Source organism: Haemaphysalis longicornis, unplaced genomic scaffold, assembly GCF_048455015.1.
Source record: "Haemaphysalis longicornis isolate Haplotype H1 unplaced genomic scaffold, Haemaphysalis longicornis Haplotype H1 scaffold_2, whole genome shotgun sequence".
In the NCBI taxonomy this organism is placed as follows: domain Eukaryota; kingdom Metazoa; phylum Arthropoda; class Arachnida; order Ixodida; family Ixodidae; genus Haemaphysalis; species Haemaphysalis longicornis.
In genome coordinates, this window is record NW_027526295.1 from 232,473,710 (window position 1) to 232,500,763 (window position 27,054).

The following is a 27,054-nucleotide window of genomic DNA, read 5'->3' on the forward strand; positions in this document are numbered from 1 at the left end:
AGACGACGTGCACATACCGCCACCGCTGCCTCGAGTCGATGACGGAGACTGAGCCCGAGGTCGCGGGTTCGATTCCCGGCCGCGGCGGCCGCTTTTCTTATGGAGGCGAAAAGCAAAAAATCCCGTGAGCACGAGATTTCGGTGCACGTTAAAGATCCCCAGGTGGTGAAAATTAATCCGGAGCCCTCCACTACGGCGCGCCTCATCGCCTGCGTTGCATCGGCACGTTGTCGAAGTCTACATGTAATGCTGAGGATGACTTTGCATCCATCACTCGCTGCGAAGGCGACGACGACCTCTTCAATGCACCCGCCGCGGTGCCTGAGTGGCTATGACGTTCTACTGCTGGGCACAAGGACGCGGGTTCGATTCCCGGCCGCGGCGGCTGCTTTTCTTATGGGGCGAAAAGCAAAAACACCCGTGTGTTCGAGGTTTCGCCGCACGTTAAAGATCCCCAGGTGGCCAAAATTAATCCGGAGCCCTCCACACCGGCGCGCCTCATCGCCTGTGGAGCGTCGGTGCGCTAAACCCTCCAATCAACCAATCTTCAATGCGTATGACGACGGTTACTAGCACCGCAACTATGCAAATAAACAATATACTGAAACTTCACCACGTGTCCGGCAATGCTCACCTACAACAGCTTCGCCATTCAAGTCTTGCGCGTGAGTGCAAGCTTCCCTGATTTTCTCTTGGTTTAGCTAAGTTTATGCGTGGTATGCTTAGAGTCTGGGCCAAATTTTCTGCGTGAATATGTTTCGAGGCTCGGTCAAGTTTTCTGCGTGGTGTCATCGTTGGACCCCAAAGAGCATTGAAAACTCGGTCATTCAAGTATGTGCAATTTGCACGTTCCCGGCGGCTTTTCGTGCCCTCCACCTAGGAGCGGAGAAACAAAGTGCTTGTGCGGTAAATTTTGAAGCCCATATTTATGGTGTCCCTTTAAGGTGCAAAACTTCAATAGAATTTCTTCTCTGTTTCTGCATTTACCATAACGAAAGGATAAGCGTTAAAAGAAAAGTGAAAATGTGCCAGTGCTAATTTTCAACTTTTTTATATTTTGTATTTTTTTGTATTTTGTATTTTGTATTTTTTGCGAGCCCATCCCGTGGCGAAAGCCTTTCTCGCAAAAAAACAAAGATAATTCAGTTACATTCCCTGTCGCATGCCTTCGCGTGGAAATTTGCAAACGCACAATGTTAACGCAAAAGTTCTGGATCACCATAACTTGCCACTGTTACGAATCGACCGCGGCGTGTCTGTGTGTGTGTGTGTGGCCCCGGCGCCATGGCTTCGACAGCGCACACCGCGAAGACCCGGCGTACTTTTCCTCAGAGTCTCAGTGATGTGCGGCAAAGCCCCATGCAAAACGAACCCTGCACGTCCAGGGCATGCACAGCCCACCGCGTATGCGACGTCGAGATTGCGGCGTGGCTCAAGCACTATCTTGCGCTTCGTCCTGCCTGTTGCGCATGCGCGGGTTCGACGCAGCGGCTGTTCGCCGTCTCTGACAAATCTTCATCACGACACAGATAGAGTGCCTTTGCTTGTTTGTGTGCCTCTATTATCCGTGTTGAAACGTGTTCGATGCGGGTATTTACCTTCGCAGTGGAGACTATAGAAAGCTTTCTCGCGGAAATCAGGGCCAGTGGGTGTTTGTGTTCGACGACGCAGAACGTTACCCTGCCTGTTCGAGCTAGGTTTCTTGCATGTTAGTGTACTGGTGTACCATCCTTTTTCTCTACTCGCCATGTACTAAGCAGTTATTCGGCCCTTGGCTCTTCTGCAAGCCGCTCGACTCACGTTACCTTGACAAAAAACATGGGCCGTACTCGTATGCATTATTCCTGTAGCACCCAAAAAAAATAAATTAGCTTCCAGGCTAGCCATCTTTCTGAAAACAAATTCCGCACTATTCCGTTTCTTTGGAATAACTATTCGTTTTTGTATTGCTGTGTACCCTGAGTTTAATAGTAGCAAAAAATTGGTTAGGGTGTTCGCGATATCGCCTAGTTAATTGATTATCCTGCTGCTCTTCAGTTTCCCATCCCAAGAGATAACATTTTCTGCAACGCAAGCAGCTAAAAAAATTGCGAGGACACCTAAACATTTTTTTATGATTTAGTGAATCTGTTCAATTACCAATTGTGCCCTCTTATGATCACAATCATAATTTTTATTTTGAGCTTTTTCTTTTTCCCCGTTACTATGATTAAGAGCCTTAGCTAACCGCCTTTGTGATACTTATATCAAGGCTTAACGTTGCGTAGCTGTGACGCTAAAGTTTACCATCCATGAACCATGCAATGTCATACTCGTTGTATACGTCAAGCTGCTGGCAACAGTGGGCGACGTCATACCTCAAAGCGCAACATTAGGTCTAACGTCACGCTGGAGCATACACGCGATCGCATTTCCCAGCAAAAAAATTTGCGCTGCACGCGTTGAACCCATGGCATCCGGCTTCGCGAACTCAGCTCTGTAGCGCGAATTCAGCGGCGTCTGTGCTGCCACTTTAAGCCGAGCACACGTGAACTGGCGAGGAGAACAGCACAAGAGAGATCACGCCACGAGCGCTTGGAAGAGTGTTCTCGAAGGTTAAGTGGTCGGTATTTTTTTTTTTTTTTTTTGCGAGCTCATCACGTGGCGCGAGCCTAGACGAAGCCGGGCGCTCTCCATGAGCCGCACGCTCACAGCGCTCGGCTGGGCTGACTTTTCTGGCAACGCTCCACAGCGGAACTAAAGGCTTGAACAGCTCTGCCGTTAAAGGGACATCTAGCGGGAACGTATTTTGCTGCTAGCCTAGCCTCTATACTTCTGTAATGAGCATGCTCAAATTATTGATGTAGGCCTCAGAACATGTTGAAGTTGAAGCGCCCGTCTGTTGTGCTGTGTTCCTTTTGCTTTGCTGCGCCTTTGCGGTATTGTTTCTTCAATATGTTCCACCAGCTCGCCCACATCAAGCTCCTGATGCTCAGCTCAACAAACTCATGCCCCTGACGCCCGCATAAAAGTAGACCACAAGACGTTCGCTGTATTTGCAGACCTATCGAGGTGTTGGGGCGTTCGGGAAGTGTGCTCGTCTCGCATTCCGCGGGTCGCGGGTTCTATTCCCACCCAGTTCCCAACACAATCAGTTTACTTTTTCAAGCGAAGCTCCTATTGGCTGACTTGCGGCGTCAGTAGTGGCGTACGCCACAACACCTTGCGGCAGAGCCAACTTTACGCAAGTGCTCTTCGGGCACAGCTCTCGCTCGCCGTTCGCCGCTGAAGCGCTGCGCGTGCGAAACTGTCGCTCGTCGTCGTCATTGTCGCTTGCATGACGACACATCGCAGGTGCGGTCGCTCGCTCTCGTCCGGCGTTTCACCTTCTAGCGCGGCATAGGTAGGCCGTGCGTGGTTCGAGCGCAAACGTTACTGACAATGGTAGAAGTGTGACCCATAATAACAAGTGTACCAAACATTTGCGTTCTGATAAAGCTCAGTGAAACGAAAGGGTTTTGTTTTAGTCAGTCGATGGTATTGCGCTTTCATTTCTGTCACTGCGTTTTGATTTTTGGCAGAAGCGTTTTCGTTTTCGTTCAGTGGTAATTGCGTTTCGATTTTGGTCATTTTCGTTTTCGGTGAGGTCAAACGTCGCTTGCGCCCTTGTTTCCGGAGGGGAGGGGCCCGTTGATTTGTTTTTTTTTTCTTTTCGCGCCGTCGCCCATTTTGCCTGTAATTCCTTTTTACGATGTAAGGTGCTCGAGTTTTGACCCAGAGAATCAACTAATGTTTTCGAACTAAAATAAATTCGTGAAGAGCTCGTGCGCTATTTCGTGTTGGTCCACCTTTCAGAGGTAAGCTGTACTCCCACGTTCTTGCGGTGGTTTCCTGGCAACTACCATGAGTTGATGCAGAAGGCACGTGTTTTTGTAGAAGACGCGAAGCATACTGCATGGGGGCCACGTTCAATATGTATGAAGCACACGTTCCTTGAGGTGCCTCAGAATAGCATATACATTGAGAGGTTGTATCCAGGTGAGCGACGCTTTATTTAATCGTGTCTGGCCGATGCTTCTCTGGGGTTTTGTTAAGTAAAGTTAGATGAGTCTATTTTCAACCAAAACGAGATTTATTTGCATCGGGTAGCATTCAAAGGCGGCTTTTTTCAGCATTCGGCTGGTCGCTTCAACGAACGTGGCAACTTGAGGTCCTTTATCTGGCGCAGAAGCGCTGGGCGTCCTTTCGAGAAAATTAAAATTGTACCACGAGTGTTAGATATGTTTATCTTCCTCTGCGTGATCCGGGGAGGCACGTTTCAAAAGATCCTGAAAGGCGAGCTCAACAAGGGGCACAGGAATATTTGTTGCAACTTCTCTCCCAATGGATACGCAATCGAGATGGCTGCTACTGTTGCCATGAAAACGCAGCAATCATGGGTGTGTTTTGGTATTCAGAGACAGGTCATGTGAGTGAACGGGCTGGACCGTTGCTTCTGAAAAAAAAAATGGCGCAGCTTGCACTATATAGTGGTACCAGGCTAGAGAAACAGCAGAACTGGCAGCCCCTCTCCCTTCGTCGGAGGCCCTGCTGTTGCACCTCACATGGGTTTCCGAACTTGCCGCTGAAGGTTCTCCGTGACTGGCAGGCCCGGGTCGTTTCGTCCGCAGCCTTTCTCATATCTCCCAAAGTGAACCGCGTTAGCACCTGCTAGAACCGGCGGGAACTGGCTTCGCGAACTCGGTGTCTGTAGCGCACGTTTATCTGTGCTTCCTACTCCAGACGCGAAAGCATGGGAACTGGCGAGGAGCAGAGCGCGCGAGGGATCACGCCACGAGCAGTGTGTAGAGGGTCCTCGAAGGCCGAGCTGGGCGACGCCTGGCGCTCCTCACGAGGCGCATGCTTAAGTGCGCTCGGTATTTTAGATGCAGAGCATCTCTTGCTCGGGGGGATGTCACTTTTCCGTGCTTCGTCCGCAGTGCCTCTGATGATGATTGTGGCAGGATGCCCCTAGGGGTTGGCCAACCAAAGAATCCATCACGAAATAGCTTCACGTTCAACCACCGTCGTCATCTTGCCGTAGGGGAACCGATGAAGAAGGAGAAGGAGAAGAAGAAAAAGCTGCGAAGAGGAGGGCGTGTACGTTGCTCTCAGCCGGTGCACCAACGTCAACAACATTTACCTCACCAACGCTGACGGAGACTATCGATTCTGCCACAGAGACGACAACATCGACAAGAACATGATTGACGAGATTCGTCGCCTCGAGAACCACTGCCTACTCACCGTCACACAACAGTACTTGCGTGCCTTTGCCACCGGTGTGGACCCGGACGCGGAATTCCCTCTGGCGCTACTAAACACCAGATCACTCAACATAACGGCAACACAATGAAACCACACGGAACCCCCATGATGCTTCGCATCCTCATCAGGGTTCCCCACGGGAAGATGGTGTAATAAGCGACCCCAAACCATCCACCGCCGGCGGCGTTGGCGTCCGCAGTGCTCCTCTATATTTGAAAAAGAAGCAGCATCCGGCGCCAGGTTTCGATCCGAGGACTTTGCGGCCGCAGCGCGACGCTCTACCGACCAAGCCACGGACGCGACGGTGATATCAGTGTTAGACGCGCCTTATATCTTTAACGCATTCAAACTACGTCGTCAGCGGCGTGCGTTGGCGACTCAGCGGCGTTATAGCGGCTTGATAACTGCGTGGTGTACACGTGATACTACAAACCCGATGGAAGAGATGGAAGAGAAGGCGGCGAGGCGGTGGGCTGCGGGGGCCGAGCGCAAGCGCCGCAAGCGGGCCGACAACCGTGCATTCGCACTTTCACATTCTCCCCCTCGGGGAAATGCGGGGGAATGTTTTAATATTTTGTGCGAGCTCCTCACGGGGCGCAAGCGAACGCTCAATGCTGGACGACGCGGGACGCTCCTCACAAGGCGCACACTCACGTGCGCTCGGTATTTTTTCTTGGCATTTGTTTGCGTACGCCACCGAACCAAGTTCGCGCCTAAGCTGCCCTAGCTGCTGTTAAAAATGTCGTGTAATTGCACATCTGAAGAGGCGGGGGGAAAAGGTGGGGGGGGGGGGGGGTAGGTAGGTCGTGCACGTTTTCTTCGCACAAAACAAGACGATGAACCAGCAGTATGCGTTCTTAAATACATCCTCTTTAGACCAATTGGATCGTTCGATCAGGATAATGCTGTTTCGAATACATCTCAGGGGAAAAAATCGATGATTTAAAGCGTAATTTTGTTGCTGAACAAAACTTAAGTATGCTGCACCCTAACTTACAAAGTTGCCAGCCGGTCACCTTAGTAGGAACACTCCGCCTGTCAGTCTGTTCAAGGATGTACATTTGCCTCACTCAGGACATTTCGACACTGGCAACGTATCACTTGACCCTATTTTATCAACTTGCTGACTATTTCCAGTTAACTTTGGGGGCATTGCTAGAACGAATCGTTACATTACACACGACCACAACTTGTTCCATGATTTTTAGAGACTTAAAATAGAAAGTTCGACCTATTTATCAAAGGTTCGTATCCACCTCTATGTATAGGCGGTATCCTTGCAGTCCACAGTTGCGGGTGTTTCGGAAAACCTAGAAAGCAGTTGGTGTAAGCTTCGCTCGGGAAAAATTCCGAGGAGACGCCTAAGCACTTCTAATGACTTGCGAATGATAAATCTTTAATGATCAATTGAAAGCCGCTCAGTGATCCTTCGAGTTTTGTGCTGCAAGTAATGTTTTCGAGTCTCGCGTTAAAATTAATGCTGGTTATTTTGGAGAGTTTCTACTTTAGAAGGTTCGCTGTAGACTGGAATCATTTGGACAATATTTTTGAGAGTTCTGCTGGTGCGCAAAGCGGCTTGGCTTGCTGGTGACTGTTGCGGTGCTGCGCGAGCACAGCGTGGGAACCACGCTTGATGACTTGTCGCTGTCGCTTCATCCTGAACAGCGGCCGCAGATATACCGTGACACTCCCCCCTTTCCACGTTACCTGCGTATTCCGAGGCGTGGCCTAGCAGCGCGGTTCTTTCCTTTAGTTTTACTAATTCGATGCACACGCTATGGAACGCTTCACAGTCTCATGGCTTAGCCGTCGTTTCGCCGCCACTGATGCCATGTTTTTTACTCAATAAGTCATTTATTGCTCTCGTATTATTAGAGTGATGCACCAGTTTTCAAGCGGAACAAGCGATGCTAATCGTTGGTGCCGCTCAACACGCCCCCCCCTCTCGGAATGACTCCTCATAGCCGTCGCTGTAGCACTGAAAATGAGAGGTTCCTGTATACACTGACCTGGTCATTTTAACAGCAACAAAGAACACGTGCATCAGCTTCAATCGGAGGACCCCCTTTCTCAGAGATGAAGTCGCCGCTCCCGGGATATCGAATGTGATATCAGTACCCCTCTATCCAGCACTGACAGCGTTGGCATCGTGGCACCCTATACCTCACCTTCTCTTTACCGCTAAGGTGCGCTAGGGGAACCAACACTACCCAGTCGACACGACCAATACTCGCCCGTAAGGGCGTTACGTGCGCAGCAATCGTTTGAGCTAAGAGGTTACATTTGCCGGGAAACTTGCGACTTTTCATATTTGGTTGAATATCTGCCTCCGTCATGAACCACTATAAAGGGGCGTGCAGGTATCGAAGCTAGAGGCTGCGGAAAACAGTACAGATAACAGAGTATTTACGGGTACCACTCCCGACAGTCAGTCAGCGGGGCCGTACGGCCATGATAACGGCACATTGGCAATATGCATGGCTGAAGTGGCTGCTTTGTCTTTGTGCTGACCATGACTGAGAGTTAATTTTGGAAAAATTACACACGTTTAGACTGAAAATGTTCCACGAAATCGTAAAGGCTCGTGCAAAGTAAGTCGGTATTCATGTGAGGATATCAATAACCGCAGCATACGTCCAGGGCTCAAAAACAAGGGAAAATGCTTGTGTCTTAGTCACCACCCGTTAGGTCCTTGGAGTCATGACGCCGACTAGGTCCAGTTGTCGCTTTTGCGGTGCTACTGAATACAACTTTTTGTCAGCTCACCTGACATTTCGAAACAGGGGCTCGTCTCAGGATGAGCGTGTACTGATGTATACTACCTCCACACGCAAATGTGAAATTGGAATAGTAGAATTCCCAGCGCCACCATATTAAGACGCTGATTACGTCTTTTGCCACTGCCTGCAGTTTCACGAAAAAACAGATTGCTGTGAACAGGGCTGTACCACTTCAAGTAGCATGTTAAACCGCCATCTTATTTTTCAACTTCCTGCGCCAGTAGCGCCGTGTACACGATCTCATTCCTGAGAAGGCGGGGGATAAAATAAGGAGAAAAAGTTAAAATACTCCAAAATTAAAACACAAAACCTCTGGGACCCAGTGGGTGCACTCGGCACAACGTTTTGATTGTTTCCTTTATTTTTAGTTTCCCGTAGAGAAAGTGCAAAGCGGTTGATTGTCGCGCTTTTTTATTTTTTCTTAGTGTTTATGTTTTCCGATTGGCCTCAGTCGCGCTCGCCGACTGAAACCCCTGTCCGGAAACGGGCGTAAACGGGATTAATGACCCATTTCGGCTTTCAAGTCGCATGAGAGCACTTAACACTTTCTTTAATTGTTATTCTTTGATTTCTGACTATCTCTTTGTCTACTGTTGCAGAACGTCGTCATCCTGACCTGCTCAGGACAGCGGTCCATAGGTGAGTTCTCTGCGAACTTTCTTTGACGACCTCCTTGATGTGCATTAAAAATAAAAGCGCTCATTATGATCAGGCGTTCTGAGACGTTAGTCAGGGATCACTAAGGCACCAGCCTAATATATCGTGCCACTTCTTGTCAGCAAATCTGGCTGCACTTATTCTTAGTTTAAACAGCTCGACGAATCCGAAGTTGTTTCGCCATGTTAGTTCTGCACTTTACATTGAAGTGATATGCTTTAGCATAACGCCTTGACACATCTAATACGTCCAGTCAAGAAATCAAAGCCCCCCAGCTGAGTTCACACATTTAATCCTGACGTCAAAAGGCGTATACCGAATGAGAACTGTCGTCTACCAACATGATGAAAGAAAAACAAGAAATCTAGGTCTGTTTTCTTCTTAGCAGCCCCAACCCGGCAAACATTTCCAAATTGATTTGAATGCATTTGTTATAAACAAAAACACTAGCGCTAAAAGTCGGAGGGAAGTTGAAAAAGTAATGTTTGGTTACTCACGCGCACGCTGTGAAGGTACGCTGCTTGCGGAAGCAATTTATGAATGCTATCATTAACGCTCGGCCTTAACCTCCGTACTTCTAATTTGCAGTCCACATCGGCTCAGACTCAACGTCTGTCGACAGCAGCCCAAGTGACAACAGCAGCCGTGCCGATTCAGATTATCAGGTAAAAAAAGTTTCTTCTTATTACAGCGAAGCAGCAGCATAGGACTACGGTGGCAGGATTTTTAGGGTCCGCGTAGAAAAATGTGCTCCTTGTAATACCCATTTTTTCAGGAAACACTTGTTTGTTGCCTTAGAATTACTGCATTGTTGATGTCCGCAAGCCACACGAGAGGTGGTTCATTCACTTCAAATTGGAAGAGTTGGAACTCAAATATGAAGATACACATCAATCGGCCACTGCACGTAGGTCATACATGAACTGCCCTTTCGTAAAACATCCCTCTAGAGTTCTAACAGCGGTGTTTACAAGAGAATACAAGTCGTTAATTGAGCTTATGTTGGAAAAGTTTGGACTGTAGAGCAATAATGATTCACATCAATCAACCAGTGAACATATTTTATGTATAGAATTAACTTTCCTCCCCAAAAAATCACACGTACTTGACTCGCAGGAGGACAATGACGCCGGCTGTGGGGATGTCTGTGCCTCACAAATTGAGGGTATAATCGTGGCGTCCTGTGCGTATATACCGTATTTTCGCGACACTAAGCACCCCTCAATTCTAGGCACCCACCCCCCTATTTTTAGAAAAAATTCTGCAGAAATTCCGAGAAGTATCTACTAATGCGTAGCATTCTTATGCCGCTTGTCTTGAGTGTGAGCTTTTTACAGACAATTTTTTTGGTTTATCTGAATCCTATCCGACCAATTATCTCCATTTCCGCACAGGACCGGGATATTTGGAAATTTATGGGAGAGGCCTTTGCCCTGCAGTGGGCGTAGATATGCTGGTGATGATGATGATGAACGATTACAAGTGGAACTTTCACGAAATCTGCATTATTGTGGAAATGCAGGGAATTACACGGAAGGCCATTTTCCGTAATTTTTTTATATTTTTCTTATTTTTTAGTGTTTCAAAATCTCTTTCTATCAGTTATCTTTATTACGCTAATATAACGATTATGGGTGGAACTTCAGAAAAATCTGCATTATTGTGGAATTGCAGGTCGTTATACGATTTGCCATTGTCCGTACTTTTATATTTTTGTTATTTATTACTTTTTAAAAACTTCGTTCGGCCAATGATCTCCATTTACGCTATTATAACGACTACAGGTTGAACTTTCCTGAAATCTGCATTATTGTCGAAATGCAGGACTTTACACGGTCCGTCATTTTCCGTAAATATTTTGTTTCTTGTTTTTTGTTTTTGCTTATCAAAATTTGCTTTGGCCAATTATCTCCATTTACTCTAGTATTGGGAGTACGGGTGGAACCTTTGCGAAATCTCCAATATTTGGGAAATTACGTGTGTTATTCGCTTTGCCTATTTCCGTAATTCTTCAATATTTTTTTTCTTATCTTTTAGTTTTTCAAAATTTCGTCCAACCAATTATCTCCATTTACGTTATTGTAACGATTACATTTGAAACTCCCGCTAAATCTGCGTTATTGTGTAAATGCAGGGCGTTACACGGTTCACCATTTTTGGTAATCATTGTATACTTTTCTTATTTTTCTGTTTTCCATAATTTCGTTTGGCCAATTATCTCTATTTACGCTATTTTAACGATTAAAGGTGGAACTTTCGCGAAATATGCATTCTTGCGGAAATGCCATGCGTTATACGTTTTGCCATTTACCGTACGTTTTATATTTTCCTTATTTTTTAGTTGTTTTTTTATTTCATCCGACGAATTATCTCCATTTACGTTGTTATTACAATTACATTTGCAAGTTTCCCGAAACCTGCATTAATGTGGAAATGCGGGGCGTTACGCGGTTCGATATTCTCCGTAATTATATTATATTTTTCTTATTTTTTAGTTTTCAAAATTTCTTCGACCAATTATTTCCATTTACGCTATCATAAGGATTACATGAGAAAGAAGATGCGGTCACTGACCAAGTCAAGGTGAAAATACAGAGACGTTTCGAAACCCGTACGGGTTCCTTGAGGAAAGAACTTTAAACAATACATCAAGAATTATTGACGAACGGTTACCCGGAAAAATGTATTAAGAATGCTGAAGGTCGTGTTCTCAACTACAGGCCACCCCAGGGCAAGTCATATGGAAGACGCGCCGGCATCCCATATGTTCCCGGGGTCAGCGAAGCTCTAGGCCGTATCTTTTAGATGCGACTGCATCTCATTCACTCGCCTTGTTCATGCAGCGTCGTCGGCGTTGTTGTCGTCCGCCCCTCCCTCATTCTCCTCGCCGCGCGAGCTGCGCTCTCCGCCGCTCACCCCCTCTCCTCTCCGATAGCAAACACTCTCTCGCGAGGGGCATTGGATTGGATTCGAATGGATTGGCTTGGCTTGGATTGGATTGGATTGGATTGGATTTGGATTGGATTGGAAATAAAGTGGATTGTGTTGGATTGTGTTGCTTCATAGCCGCGGCAGACACACTGGCGCCGGCGCGTCCCCTCACCGTTATGCGCGCTATAAAACGCGGTGCCTGCGCCGCTCCGCTCCATCGCCGTTCCTCCGCTGTCCAACGCTGCAACGTGAACCCCCTATGCGTCGCATCTACACAGGGGTTCCCGCGAGGGGAGGTGGTTTCTTTCTTGTTATTCAAATGACCTTCGCGTTGCGGACATGCCGTCCAACAAGCTGAGGAATCGGCTTGTGAACGTGAAAGACCGCTTGGACAGCAAGAGATATCCCGGTGTTGTCTGCAAGATTCCCTGCGCAGACTGTAGCTGCAGTTACATCGGCGAAACTGTCAACTTCGTAAGGAGATTAGAGGAACACCAAAGGGACGTGTACAGCAACAAGAAAGCGTCGAACGCCCTGGCCGAGCACGCCGATAATCACGGTCACTCCATCGATTCGAATAACGCCGCTATAATAGTCAAGAAAAAGAATTCAGCCACGTAATTACTTTTGGAATCCGCGTTTATTCAGACCACCGAAGACACTTTCAACAGGACAGATGGCAATTTGCCGGCAAGCTAAACCCGATCATTACGTCACATTTTAAAACAAGAGGCGAATTACGGCTCTTGCCTGCTTAGTGTGATCAAGGAACCCGTACTGGTTCCGAAACGTCAGTGCGATCAAGGAACCCGTACGGGTTCCGAAATGTCTCTGTGTTGTCACCTTGACTTAGTCAGTGACCGCATGTTCTTTCTCATCATGATACCTGACCAGACGAACTTTCGTTGAACTCTTCACTATATAACGATTACAGATGGAAATTTCACGAAATCTGCATTACTGTGGAAATGCAGGGCGTTACACGTTTCGCCATTTTCTGTATTTTTTATATATCTTTTTATATTTCAGTTTTTCAAAATTTCGTGCGACCAGTTATCTTACGCCATTATAGCGATTACAGGTGGAACTTCCGCGATATCTGCATTTTTGGGGAGGTTCAGGGCGTTACACGGTCCTAACTGTGGGGGCACTCGGCAAAGAATGCTACGCGTTAAAAAAATGACAACAATGCTTGCATGCGAATCTAAGCACCCCCTTTCTTGCGAGGTACCGCGCCGTGCCCAGGCTATACATAGATTTATACGGGCCAGGCCGACAACTCGCTTTCTCGCTCTGTTAAATGGCTCTGGTCTGTGCTAGTTTTTGAGCCTTTCACTGCACTTGAGTCATTTAAAAGAGACGTTTGACGGAAAAGACAACACGCATTATACCTTGCGCCTGTGTTCTCTAGGTACTGCCCCTAAAAGTGTGCCTGTATGGGGGGACTTTTAGGTTTTTCGAATCTAAGCACCCTCCTTACTTTGGGCATCACGATCTTGGAAAAAAGGGGGTGCTTAGAATCGAGTAAATACGGTATGTCCAGGCACGCTCAGGTGTGATGTCGAGATGTTCATGTCGATGGACGTGGCATGGGTTAGCCACGATGACAGTACCCCTGTGATTTAGCGATTCCAATCCCAACATTTCAAATCCAGACAAGAAATTCGACTCAGTTTGGGCAAGAAGAAGACTGATTTCATCGGCCGCACCAATACCAGTAACTCAACTACTCAACAATAGCCATGAAAAGGTACAACTTTGGCCAAAACTCCGCTAAGTTTACGAACGAACCAGTCAGTGTATATCACAGCAATCTATCCTCCCTACCACTACCAAAAAGTGAAGGCAGCCCTCTCTAATCCTGAGTGATGTGCTACGGCCTCACTGGTCATTCACCCACGTCAAGTGGAATGGCTCTATACTCCGTCACTGAGCCCAGTGCTGCCGTGGCTTCGTTCAGAGGTTTTCAGAGTATTTTAAAACAGCGGCAAATAACCGTGGATTTCGCAGAAACAATATTTACGTCTACGATCTGTTTGTAGAGTTGACCGTCTCAGAACGTCTCATCGATGACGTTGAGGTTTGCGCAGGGCTCGAGAGCAACTAGACGCTATTGCGCTGCTGTTGTGAAGAAGTTCTCAACCGTCGCCTCGTGGGCCGTATCTTATTGTTTACACACGATAGAAAACTTTTAATTTAAGGCTCATTCTATACTGACCTCCTAGCAACGAACATTGTAGAGAGGACAAATTTAGAACTGCGTGAAAGGAAGCTAGCGAACAAAATGTATTGGCGCTAATCTCTCTGAATCTGGCTGAACAAGGTGTTAATCTGTTCGAAAGAACTTATACGCTGTGCGCCAACGGGTTCACAATTTCAATTTTTTATGCCGTGTCTCCCTCACACTTCCTTCACAGGAGTCGAATAAAGCATCGATTGATGGCGGGAACGTTCATTTGCATAACGTCCCAACCCGTAATGAGAGCTGTCCACCGGGAAGTTCAAAGTTAAGCTATACCAACTAAGTTAGTTGTATGTTCTGTGTACACGGCCTACTTGACTGGAGTTTCCGCGTTTAGAGGTTCAATGAGTTTTTTGCCGGGCTCATCATCATTCGCACCCTTCCTTTTTTGGTTGTCGGTTATTTCTCACCGCCTTGAGCTGTTTGCTATGCACGAAATAGCGTATATTGATTAGTGTTACGTTGCCGTGCGTATGGTTGAGTGAGTCTGTCTACGTTGTTTAGCATAATAACCACGCGAAACATTCTGTGAACGTTGAAAGTACCTGTACTCCTGTGTCAGTGTGCCCGCGTTCCTCCGCGTCTGTTCGCGTGTGTGAATTTTTGTGTGTCCATGTGTTTCACCCTTTTCGGTGCTATCCAGAGCAGCACCACACGCTCGCTGCTAGGCTTGTCTATTTGCTTCATTAGCGTCACTCACTCCCTCAAAAGCGCGAACGGCGATGGATGGAGCGAAGACGCTATACACACAGTTTTCTGACATTCCAGTTTGCTGCAGAGCATGTATTGTGTTTCTTGCTTCGTCCGTCGTCTTTTGTGTTTTTATTATACAGAACAAAGCTAGGTATACAGACATCGAGGCCCGGAAGATCAAAATAAATTCGAGGAGCGGATAGAGGGCTGAATGGAGGCAATGATACTTTAGCGGAACTTTAAAGGGCAATGGCGAATCAAACTGGGTATTTTTGCAGGCTTGTGTATTTACAGCGGCAGAAAAAACGTGGCGCTAGGCCTATTCATATTGTATTTGCCAAGTTAACCGGGGAATGATGGTATTTAAACAAGCGGATCCACGGAGCCACTTTAATAACAAAATAATCAAAACGCAACGCGAGTCCGTGTGATCAAGAAAAGGAAGCGCAGCGGGAACACGGACAAAAGGGAAACTTGACACACACGGGCGCTGTCCCGTTGTTCATGTGCGTATTCTTTGGCTATAAGAACTGAGAAATCGGATGCATGCTCAACGGCATTTATTAATTCGGAGCTGTTTTTGCTCACTGGTGGCGACCGTCCACTCCAGAACGCACTGCAGGAAAGCCAACTGGCACTAACGGTGATGATCGGGGTGGGGGGTAGTGGAAGATGGTTGAACCATCTTCGTCGTTAGGCGAAGGGGTGTATGATTATGTTTATTTATTTATTTATTTATTTATTTATTTATTTATTTATTTATTTATTTATTTATTTATTTATTTATTTATTTATTTATTTATTTATTTATTTATTTATTTATTTATTTATTTATTTATTTATTTATTTTTCGATACCGGAGGCCACCAAGGCGTGGATGTTAGGGTTTAATCAGACCAATTATACAATTTCTAGCGGGGTAAAAAAGGTGGAAATAACGCAATACAAAATTGTTTTTGAAACACATGTGAGACGAAAAGGAATTTAGAAGTCATACATTTGATCAATACTTTTCAGCATACAGTCAAAGAATGCCAGGCGGGAGGTTATTCCAGTCGGTTATAGTCCGAGGAAAAAATTGGCCGCGTATCTGCTCCTTTCGTTGCAAAAATACCGTCAAAAGACGATAGTCTTTATCCGCTTTTGCGAAGTAAGTGCCTCCCTTCGTTTTCCCGCTCACCTCTCATGTTGTTCCTCTTGCGCCGCGCTCCTCCCAAGGTAAAGACGCCAAAGGTTTGCTTAAATCATTTTAAATTTCCCGCGTTCCACTGCTCCAAACCGGGTGTCTCGATGCGAACGCTGCCGTACGGCGAAGAGACGCGTTAATAGAGGCGCCCTACTTCAACGTTTATAGAACCGCGTTTCCCTACTCCTCGTGCGTTGCAAGCAGAACGTGGAACCTATCTAGTGGAACCTTGCGTAACTGTTGCCGGTTGATTTCTTAAAATGGCGCCAGAAGCTATAGTGGCGCGGGCGACAGCAGAAGACGGCGGAGTGAATTCTTTTTCTGCAGTTGATGAAGTATTTAATTTCACAAAAGTCAAGCATGTCTGATTTTTTTATAAAGGAACACTGCAAATATCACTTCTGTATTGATTTGTTGTCTCATATTTGCGTAATGTCTTGTTCTTCTTCAACAATGTTGACAAGTATGAACATTACACCGGACATAGACGCGTAGATTTAGCTGTGACTATATAAGACTATTGCGCAGGCATTGTTTTGCTTTGGCCGGGTGGCTGAATCGAGTCAAAGACAGACAGACAGACGGACAGACATACAGACAGACCAAAATTTCTGGGTTTAAGTAGCCCAAGAAAGACTATCGTCTTTAAAACTGAATACAAAGAATGGATAGTGCGGGCTGAGACAGGCGTAAACGTAGCAGAAAGATGATGCCTCGTGGAACGTGAGAAAAGCGGAGTGAGGAAGGCGGATGTGTCGGATCGTACATTTCATCATCATCATCGTCGTCGTCGTCGTCATCATCATCATCATCCCCAGCCTATCTACGCCCACTGCAGGGCAAAGGCCTCTCCCATTAATCTCCAATTACCCCGGTCCTGTGCTTACTGCGACCAATTTATCCCCGCAAACATCTTGATCTCATCTGCCCATCTATCGTCTTGTTGCCGTCCTCTGCCACGCTTGCTTTCTCTAGGGATCCACTCTATTACCCTTAATGACCGACGGTTATCTTGCCTTTGCAGTACATGCCCTGCCCACGTCCATTTCTTCTTAATTTGTACTAGTATGTCCTTAACACGCGTTTGTTCCCTGACCCACTCCGCTCTCTTCTTGTCCCTTAATGTGACACCTATCATTTTCTGCTCCATTGCCCTCTGAGTCGTTCTCAATTTAAGTTGAACCCTCTTAGTGAGCCTCCATGTTTCTGCCACATAGGTGAGTACGGGTAAGATGCAGCTGTCATACACTTTCTTCTTCAACGACAATGGTAGGCTGCTATTCATTATCTGAGAATGCGTGCCATATGCACCCCACCCCATTCTGATCCTTCTAATTATCTCTGCCTCATGGTTCGGATCCGGGGTCACAACCTGGCCTAAGTAGATATATCCGCTGACCACTTCTACTGCCTCGCCACCTATCTCAAATCGCTGTGCTGTACCGAGGTTATTGATCATCACTTTAGTTTTCTGCATATTAATTTTCAGGCCCACGGTTCTACTCTGTTGGCCCAGCGCGGTAAGCATGCTTTGCAATTCGTCCCTCGAGTTACTTAGCAAGGCAACGTCATCAGGAAATCTGAGGTTACTCAGGTATTCTCCATAAACCCTTACTCCCACCTCTTCCAAATCTAATGTTCTGAATACTTCTTGTAAACATGCTGTGAATAACATTGGAGAGATTGTGTCTACTTGTCTGACACAAATTTTGAAGAAATTTTAGCCTGGCTTGTTTCTGTCGAGATTCCAGTGTTGGGATTTTGTTTTCTGAGACTTTGTTTGTTTTAAAGCACATCTGCAGGAATACTCTGACGAAGTCTAGTATGAACCCTAATTGAATACCTGCTATGTATATGGAGACGTCGATTATGGAAGCTTTCGAACGCCATATTCTTCCATCGCAGTTAAATACCGATATTTTGGGCCTATTAACCCCAATAAAATACTGACATGTTCTCCTCCCTCCCTCCCTCCTTCCCTCCCTCCCTCCCTCCCTCCCTCCCTCTCTCTCTCTCTCTCTCTCTCTCTCTCTCTCTCTCTCTCTCTCTCTCTCTCTCTCTCTCTCTCTCTCTCGCTCTCTCTCTCGCTCTCTCTCTCGCTCTCTCTCTCTCTCTCCTCTCTATCTCTCTCTCTCTCTCTCTCTTTTTTTTCTGTCTCTCTCACTCAATCACCGCGAAAAAACTTCATACAATGCCCGAAGAAACTACAAAATCTGCTACACCAATAGCCATAACTTTCCTTTTCTGTTGTAATAGCTGGGGTGTCTTTCCATCAAAAATAGCTTACGGTATACCTAGGGTCTCTCCATCTCAAAAAGCACTAGTTTTGTATTGAAGAGACACCCAATAATATCTTGATATTGATTGATTGATAGGCTTTAATGAGAAAGAGGCAAGAAGCCCTGGCGGGGTAAAGGGAATAAGGGGTGGGGGTGGGGTGAGGACATATTATCTAAAGGTGATAGTATTCAGTTCTTGTGTAGCGCTCTTGAGTAAAAAAACACATTGAAGGGCAGTACTGTGAATCTGCAGAAACTGGGCAACAAGTTGCTGATCTTCCAGAGGGTGCACCGAAGAAGGGACCGGCGTTCACGTAGACTATTGAGTTTGTAAGAGAAAAAAAAAACACATTGAAGGGCACTACTGTGAATGTGCACAAACTGGACAAAAGTTCTTCCAAAGGGCACATAGAAGAAGGCATCGTCGTTCACGTATTAGACAACCTTATAGAGACCACTGTGCAGTGAAAACCACACAATTCCTTCAAGTAGGGTGGTGTCACTCCGAACTCTTAGTAAGTGTTCTTGCACATCCTTTGGGAGGGCATGGGAGGCGAGGAGTTGTTCTCGACCCCGAACAAAGTGAGGGCATATCCATATTAAGTGAAAAAGGTTAGAGTCAGTGAGTGATTCACAAAATGGACATTTTGAGGGAGAGTCCCTATGTGGATGAGTCCATTTACGGATGATATCCGGAGTATAGGCAGAGTTCGCGTAGACCTTATTAGCAAAGATTTCTCCTTGCCTATTCGGGCAATTGAGAGTAGAAATGAATCCTGGTGGCGATGCATCAAACAGCCGTTTCCTACTCATCACCTTGTACTGTCGGTATTGCTGGGGCCAAATAGGAAGGGATGCATCCGGTTGTGGAGGAGCAGGCTCGTTATGTGGTGGGACCGAAGAGGTAGCCATGGGAGGGTTGAAGATACACTCCCGGGCAGCATTGTGTGCCATATGGTCACCTGTGGTTCCTAAGGTGTGAGCCGGGGTCCAGACCATGCGGATTTGAACATTTTCGCAGCGTAACTCTTGAATAGTTCGAAGTATTGTACTGGCCGTTGAATTTAATGAAAAGGGATGGTTTAGTTCCCGAAGTGCAACATGTGAGTCGGTGATATGAATTTCTTTTCTTTGAGTGGACTGGGGTCATGTAATTGACAGAAACGCAAAAAGCACGCACGTACTTGGAACCTACTGCGAATGTCTACGTTGTTGAATCGGAGATCTCGTATTTACGGTAAATACTTCAAAAAAGCTGCACAATGTCTTGTGACATACTGCCTACGACAAAGCTGAGATTTTCTCGCGAATTTTTGACTCGCAATTCGTGCCGGTAAAAAAAATGAGACATCTCACAAGAGAAACGACCAAATATTACAGTCCGCACCCAGGTTTAGCAAGGTTTCGTTCTTCGTAAGATTTAAGCATCTTCCTGATCTCAAAAGCCTTGAAACTGCTGCGATAAAAAAATACACCAGTGACACCTAAGGCTGTTTACGTGTAGGAAGGCGAAAACCTTACAGTCCTGCAGAAGAGGTGCTTTCCAATAATGTGTGTGCACGGAATACGTGCAAAGCTATCCGGGTGCAGCAGGTATTCCTCGTGCTTTAGCGAGTGCACTTCGCAAGTGGCCCATCTAGCGCTGTAGCGGGAAAACATCGTGTTTGCGTCGGTCTTTACCTTCGTTTCGTCCTCTTTTGGCCCAAATCACTTAGAAAGGCAGACCGGCGACCCTTCACGCGACAGCTTCCCGAGAATTAGACTTCTCCAGGGCTGGTGCGCACCTGTTATACTTATGTGCCGCCACGTTCCCCTGCCGCGCGATATGACGCTAGCGCCGCACGCACTAGGCAATCTACCGCGTGGGAGCGCTATCGGCCCTTACTCCGGAGATCCCTATTCGATTCTTGCGCGAACTGCGAAGTACAGTTGAACCTCGTTATAGCGAACACTGATATAGCGAGTTATCGGATATAGCAAACCAAATACAAAGTTTGTTTGGTCACGCTTCATTTCAACGACACCTGCTCTTTTTATAACGAAACCGGAACCTCGAGAGCCGCGCGGTATCGGCTATAACGAAGAAATACTTGGTTCCCGCGAGACTCAAAACTCGACAGCAAGCATAATAAAAGCAAAACGTAAGAAAGTGAGACAAAACAACTGTTTTTTAGTAGCTTAAGGACGTTTATTGCGTGGACGCCGTGGAAAACTTCATTCAGCTCAGACTGTGAAAAGCCACCAGGCGAAGGCCACATCCTCCTTCAAGTAAATAAGAACGCAGGCCTGCTTTGCCGAACGAGCTTTTTTCTGTTCTAATTTCACGTTCTCAAGTTCCAGTCTGTTTAGTTTGAAATGCCACAGGGAGATAGATACGGACTACCTCAATTATAGTGGGTTCGAAGCCTAGAACAAGCGTTTTTTATCTAGGATTGTTGCGCGAGCCGGATTGCCGATTAATTAGAGGCGATTTTTACCTCTACGTTTATAACGAATATCGGATATAACGAAATAATTTACTGCCCTTATACTACTTCGCTATAACGAGGTTTGACTGTACCATTGTTTTTTTTTCCTCAAGTATTTGATCTGTTCTGTGCCAAACTTCCAACGTAATTGAGGCACCAATTCCAAGATTTTCCACTCTGGATACCCAGGTTCGACTGCCACACGAACTCCAAGATGCCCAATTCTTTAACACTATAGATCCATGTAATTTATGGAAATTAATTCGCATACGCTCTTTGACGCAATATATGACATTCTTAGCGTTTTTTTTTTTTTTTTGCTCTTTACAGTGGCGGCCATTTTCTGCACTGGAGAATAGCGCCGCTTTCTCGCACAATGTTACAGCTTTCGCCTTAAATATGAAGCTTCGTCTTTTTTTTTTTTTTGCTTTGTTTTTGTAGCCTTCGCTACAAACAGTTTAGCTGCACAACCGACGAAATAGCGAGCGCGTTTCACTAGTTATCTTCCTGTTTTCTTTTTTTTTAAATACACCTAAGTTAAGCTAACCTCCCTGCATTACCGAATGCCTGAATGGGATGAGTGCGCAAGAAAAGCGTGTTCGCGCACCCGTGGACGAATGCGGATTGTTTCTTCTTTTTATTTTTTCACTTTTATTGTTTTCTGCTTTTTTTACTCGCCCCCGAGGCTACTTATTGTCTCCGCTGGGCCACAGAAGTCAGCCGGCTGGAACGGACGTTTCGGCGCGAGAGAGCGCGCAGCGTGCGTGACGTAATGAGCCACGTGACGGCAATGCGCGCCGGCGGATCGTTGCACCCCTCGCAGCGGGAACCGCAACAGTAAATATAGTAGCTCGCCGGCCTAGTTTTTTTCAAGGTCACGTCGGCTTCACGCCGGGTGTACGGCACAGTCGCCTAACTGCATTGTAGCGCGGAACACTTACCGATGTCACGCCGTGTTTGTGCCCGCACTGCCGCTGCTCGCCACCGGACTTCGACTGGATGTCGACTACTGTGAGTAAGGGCGTCTCAGCTCTCTGTGAACAAACTATTAAATTCGGCATTTCCGCGGTTGGATGATGTAACGGTGGCAGTCAAAACCGTAAGCTGTACTATACAGGCAGGTTGGTTATGCAAAAGGACAATATTATCGCTCCTGAACTTTTGTTTAAACAAAGGGTGCCGTCGCCAGGGCCCTGCAGATAAGAGCAAGCGAAGGTTTGTTATGAACTCCGTCTTCAGGTGTCCTGTTCTACCGTTCTCTCATCGCGCTTAGGAGTAAGAAGTTGAACGGCAGTTGTGGACCAATGGAAACCACCAAAAAATTTTGTATGCGGATAAAGTTGGCCGCGGGCAATGGCTCCGACGATGATAGCATCCATCGCTAGTTGTCGGTTGACCCCAGAACAGTGCCGTTCCTTGTTGTGTCATTTGCCACACCATTAGGAATTATGGCATTGTGGCGACGGGCTATTTGTATTGGTTAGTGTATGCGGTGTCATCTTTGAAGTTGAATCAGTATATTTTTCGAACGTGAAGTCGTTGTGTGGCGTTCGTAAGCTTTGAGAGGTCTAGAATTGAAAACAGTGGTGCAGTATAAGGCAAAACTGAAGATGCCGATTGGTTTCTGTTTAAACTATGATACACGAAATTTGAAGTAAGTTGATCGCTGTTGTGGTTCTCAAGATACAACGTCGCACATTCAGCCTTTCAGGTTTTTGCTCTCTTCGAGCTCTTCAACACATAGATTTAGCTCATTACATCTACCTTTAGCTCATTACCACATTTAGCTCTAAAATGTTTTACAACTTATCGGCTGGTTGTACCTTTTCTTCTGAATTTATTATGGTGCAGTAATCGGGAGAGTTTGTCTTAAAAAACTCAAACCACACAAGTGCCTCGTACTTTGCGAAACACGTGCGTCGTTACAATGCAACCACTTTTTGTGCACTTGTGGTTCTAGTTCGAATGCCGTAATTTTCGAGTCGAACGGTTCAGATTCGGCGACGGGTTAGCTAAAAGAACCCACCGAATAGTGATCGCACGCACTGAGCTTTTCATTCTGCGTAATCGAGACGAAACGGGCGTTTCGAACACGCTCGTCTCGCATAAAAGTTTAAGTGTGTTGAATAGGGCTGACACCAGAAGCCTAAAAAAGTAATTTCGTTGACACCGGCGCTGATTGCCAGCAATTTCCGGGCGCAGCTTGGCTGTAGTGAGGAACTAGGATCAGTTGTTTTACGCACTAGTGATATAATCTCTAAACTTCACGCCTCACTTGACGACTTCGTTACAAGAGACTCGGCCTGTCCTACATGCGTTCAAAGTAACTGTTGACGTTCAAATGAAGACGCCTAAGACGCAGTGCAGAGAGGATCACACCTATGACCGATTAGCCGTACATTTTTTCCGGGAGCTTATGAATTTCGGCGGGGTCATTACATTGCCGTGTAAATGACAGCAACGAGACAGGTAATAAATAGTGGCGTGCCAATATTACACATCTAGAAATGCCTTAATTATCATTGGAAGCGCGGAAACTTCCTCTGGGTCACAAACGCCACCCTAGTTAATAAATGTAATTGATTGATCCTCATCATCTGGGGCAGCTGAACGTGCATCGATATGTGCACACGGCCTTATGTGCACACACATGTGCACACATATGTGCACACACATTATACCAACTCAAGAATGTGTGAACCCCAGGGTAACGCTAAACGCACGTCTCAGGCCTGTCAGAAAAAGAAGAAAGGATCATACCAGTAAAAAGTTTTCAGGGAACTGAACCCTCGATGTTTTTCTTTCTTGTCTTTCGTCTCATTGTTTGGTGTTTTTTTTTCAGTCCTAATTTTTCTTGTTTTGAATGCTGTCGTCGTTTTCGTCATTGGTGTTGTAGTTCTTGTCATTGCTGTCGTCGTTATTGTTGTCTTTGTCGTGGGAGTTGTTGTAAAAGCCTTCATCAAGTTATAGGTTCAATCCGGTCCTCATACTTGGTTAGTGCAGGAAAGGAAATTGGGTTGGCCCGAGTTGGCTCCACAAAGTATCAAAGCCCCTTTCCTAAAGAAAGGGGGTTAAAACACGAAGCTTTCTCCCATGCAATCTGAGTCACAGTACAGAATCCAAACTGCTTCTACCGTGTCGGAATGACGCAATCTGAAGGGTCTCTTTGTGCCGTGGGGGGAACATTGCTGGCTGTGCAAAAAAGCCGGAAACGACTCAACATGTTTTCATTGATTGTTGGGACGGGGTTTTCTTCTGGGGTGTGCCGAAATGAACGCTGAAAATGAACTTCCAATCGACGCGCACGGTGTTCGGTATTTGTCCGTTCAAAACGAAGATGGTATTCCATCGAATTTAATCATGCTACTGGGCCTGCATTGTATACGGAGGTGTCGGATGGCAGTCCGGTACGCCGACATTGATGCGCGTCCTGTCCGGAACTATTTCCAAGAGGCCTCGTTGTAAAGGCACAAGTTGATGTACCAGACTGGCTGTCACAGGTGGAAAAGCTAACACCGATGAAAATATTTAAGCCACTAGCGCTATACCTCAAAGTGGGCATAGTGATTTCATCATTTAGTGCAACTTTATTTGTTTGTACTACCGCTTGTGTTTCTATCATCGGAACATATTTGGAAATAAAGAAAAAAAAAGGATAGACGTCAGTTTCGTAACTCCAGGGACCCAGGTTCGCTTCTGAGCGCGGGAAGGAATTTTTTTTTTCTTGAGGGGCTTGCTTATTGTAATCATCGCGTTTTGAAACCCACTGTGTAAAGTTGGCTTTCCTGCCGCACATTCTGGCTCGACCTCGAACGCCATAAGTAAGGCATAGAAAGCTTCGCTTTAAAAATGGGGCGCCAGTGAACCCGTTCTTCGCACAAAGATTCCAAGGGCAGAGGTATGGGATAACTTCTTGCATCATTAGCTTCATTATTTCACGCCTGTAGTGGTAGCCTATTGGCATTATTTATTTATTGCATGAGGCTAAATAGTAATCATTACGTAAAACTAATGGTTCAAGTGTGACATAGCAGCCTCAATATTTACAAGACCTGAAAGAAAAATGTCAACCTGCATCACGCAAATGACACAGTGCCTTAGGTTGCTCTTAAACATTCTTAAACATTCTGGCAGGATGTCTGCACCTTCGCATCTGTCAGTGTACTCGCATTTATACAAGACATAACAGCCCACGTTCAGCAGGAGCTCTTCTGGATGCAAAGCATCGCCTGTTTTACAGCAGCCTTGTGCGAAAACCCAAACCGCACATCAGGGTAGTGCTTCCTTGCGACCAGCCGCCATGCCTTTTTTTTAAGTGTTTATGGGCGCAGTCCTGACTTGCTGTGGGATGCAGAGGAGCATGGGTAATAAAAATATATTGATTTGATAAAAACTACGCATAATGTTGATCATTTTAACTAAGTGATCCAGTCGCTGCAATGTCAGTGAGCCAATATGAGCCCTCCCGTTAGCAGAATGACCAAATGCAGCTCAGATAATTTCCGGTTAATGGCGCGTACGAGTTTGCCGCTATAATTTTCTTCTCCCCTAGAACTCATTGCAGCGGAGTTTCTATATCCAGTATTTTTTTGGCACAATCTGCAGTAAGGATTCGGCGCAAGATAGAATATAATCAACAACATCGCGGAAATACCTAACGAAAACTGGAGTGTATGCAATAACTAGAGAAAGTGAAAGGGCCTCGTGCGGCACAGGACGCTACTCTACTACCCCCTTGTTGGCCATAGCTGCCCGTCCTGTTAATCGCCTGGAGTAATTTTCAAAACGCACCTTTTCGCTCTTTTGTGTTGTCCTATCGATACATTCTGTTGGTCCGTGCGTCCCTTTTGGCGAGGACAGTTCGACCCATTTTCTTTCGTGTCATTTTCGCTGACACATTTAAGTCATAGGAGCGGTTCACTGGAATCTTGCAGCAGCGGCAGAGAACAGGTACTTCGAAATAGGACAACGACATCACTTGGTTAACCGAATGTTTTATTGTTATTTTTAGTCCTCTCACCTCATCCTTCGCTACACTCCATTTCGCAGTTCAGGCGGGCTAAGGACAAACTGTTGTAGCAGAGACAAGCGGGTCAAAACATGAAAAACGATGATATCTTGCGGACTTGTCTCCCTATACCACGTTGCTAAAAACCGCATCGTCGGCTCTGATCGAGCTATTCCTTTAGATATATCTGCAGCTCACACGCTGTCAGAAGCAGGTTGCGACACGATCCTGAGCGACTCGCAAGAGGCCGTCCGCAACTTGGCGAACGGCCGAGTCAGTGGCAAGGCAGCCAAGATCATTGAGAAAACGGGTGTCTAAGACGAAAGAAAAGTAGAGATCAGATAGGTCCCGGCGCACGCGGGCGAATGCTCCCCGTACGCACCGAAACACAACGAGACGGCCCACGGGGAGGAGCGCGTAATAACACACCGCGCCCCCCGCGTGGGTAGTCGTCCCGAGTGGACATGGAGGGCGAAGACTAAAGAAAGAGCCAGGGGTTACGGCGAAGCACCCATGAACATGCGGCTGGCGAGAAGAGCATATCTGCCGCCCTACCGGGCGCGGTGTCGCAAAGAGGCAACGGATCTCAGAAGGCTACAGACGGCGTCGGTCACGTCACCGGCAGCACTCCACCCCATTTACCCCGACCAATGCTCAAATGGCCAATGCAGCGTATGTAAGAAAGGGCCGGCCAATCGCTGGCCCGCCATGTGGGGCTGTGCCTCCGACCCAGACGGCCGAAGTTTCTAAGAATACCAGGCGCAACTCCAAACGGCCATCGAATCTATGAGCAAGGAAGATCAAGCATGGACCTTCCAGCAGGTCTTTATTGCGCTCGAAAGGCACGGGCTCCGCAAAGGGGCTAGTGCTTAGGAGGGTCGCGAAGGAGATGCGATGGCGGGCCACATCGAGGCGGGGGTCGTAAAAGACTCCAGCGCACAGCAGTTTTTATTGGAATAAAATCATTTCCAGTCCAGTCCCTGCTTGTCTTTCATTTCTCTCGGCGCAAAAACATTTACCCAAGGGATTTGAAACATTCACTCCGCGGCCACATTCTGTTCTCGGCAAAATGGGTACCCGCCGGCAAAGATTTTGATTGCTCTTATCCGAATGATCCAACAATCTGTCTTCTGAGTTTCTCTCATTAAATAAGCTTCTGGGAGGTGGTAGACCCAGACAAGTCGACCATGGCCTAATACGTGAACGCTGATTTCGGACGCATAATTTTGAAGGCAGACATTACAACATTTTGGTCCGAAGCGAACGCAACCTGATGCCTTCTATGATAAAACGGGGGATCTTTTACTTGTTAGCTAATGGTATAAATACCATCTTCACTTTCTGAAAGAATACCAGGCGGGCAAATGTTTCACGTTTCCATCGCGCACGGCTTCAGTTTCCTAAATCTATCTCCATCTGTGCTTCCTCTCATTTCATAAAGACGCGAATTTTAGAGGCCAGAATGTTGCGCCTGCACCTGCGTCGTTTTATAATTTCAGGCACCCGTAAAGGCCATAGGCATTT

The 27,054-nt window shown here is 46.5% G+C and overlaps 1 protein-coding gene across 1 annotated transcript in view; it reads left to right on the forward strand.

The window, feature by feature from the left end:
• The window catches only part of LOC144170109 (uncharacterized), a gene marked incomplete in the record, with an annotated part of 189,025 nt that overhangs the window by 91,231 nt on the left and 70,740 nt on the right, over positions 1 to 27,054 (forward strand). Inside the window, 2 exon segments of the mRNA XM_077699680.1 lie at positions 8,666 to 8,705; positions 9,312 to 9,388. Coding sequence (XP_077555806.1) covers positions 8,666 to 8,705; positions 9,312 to 9,388 — 117 coding nt within the window.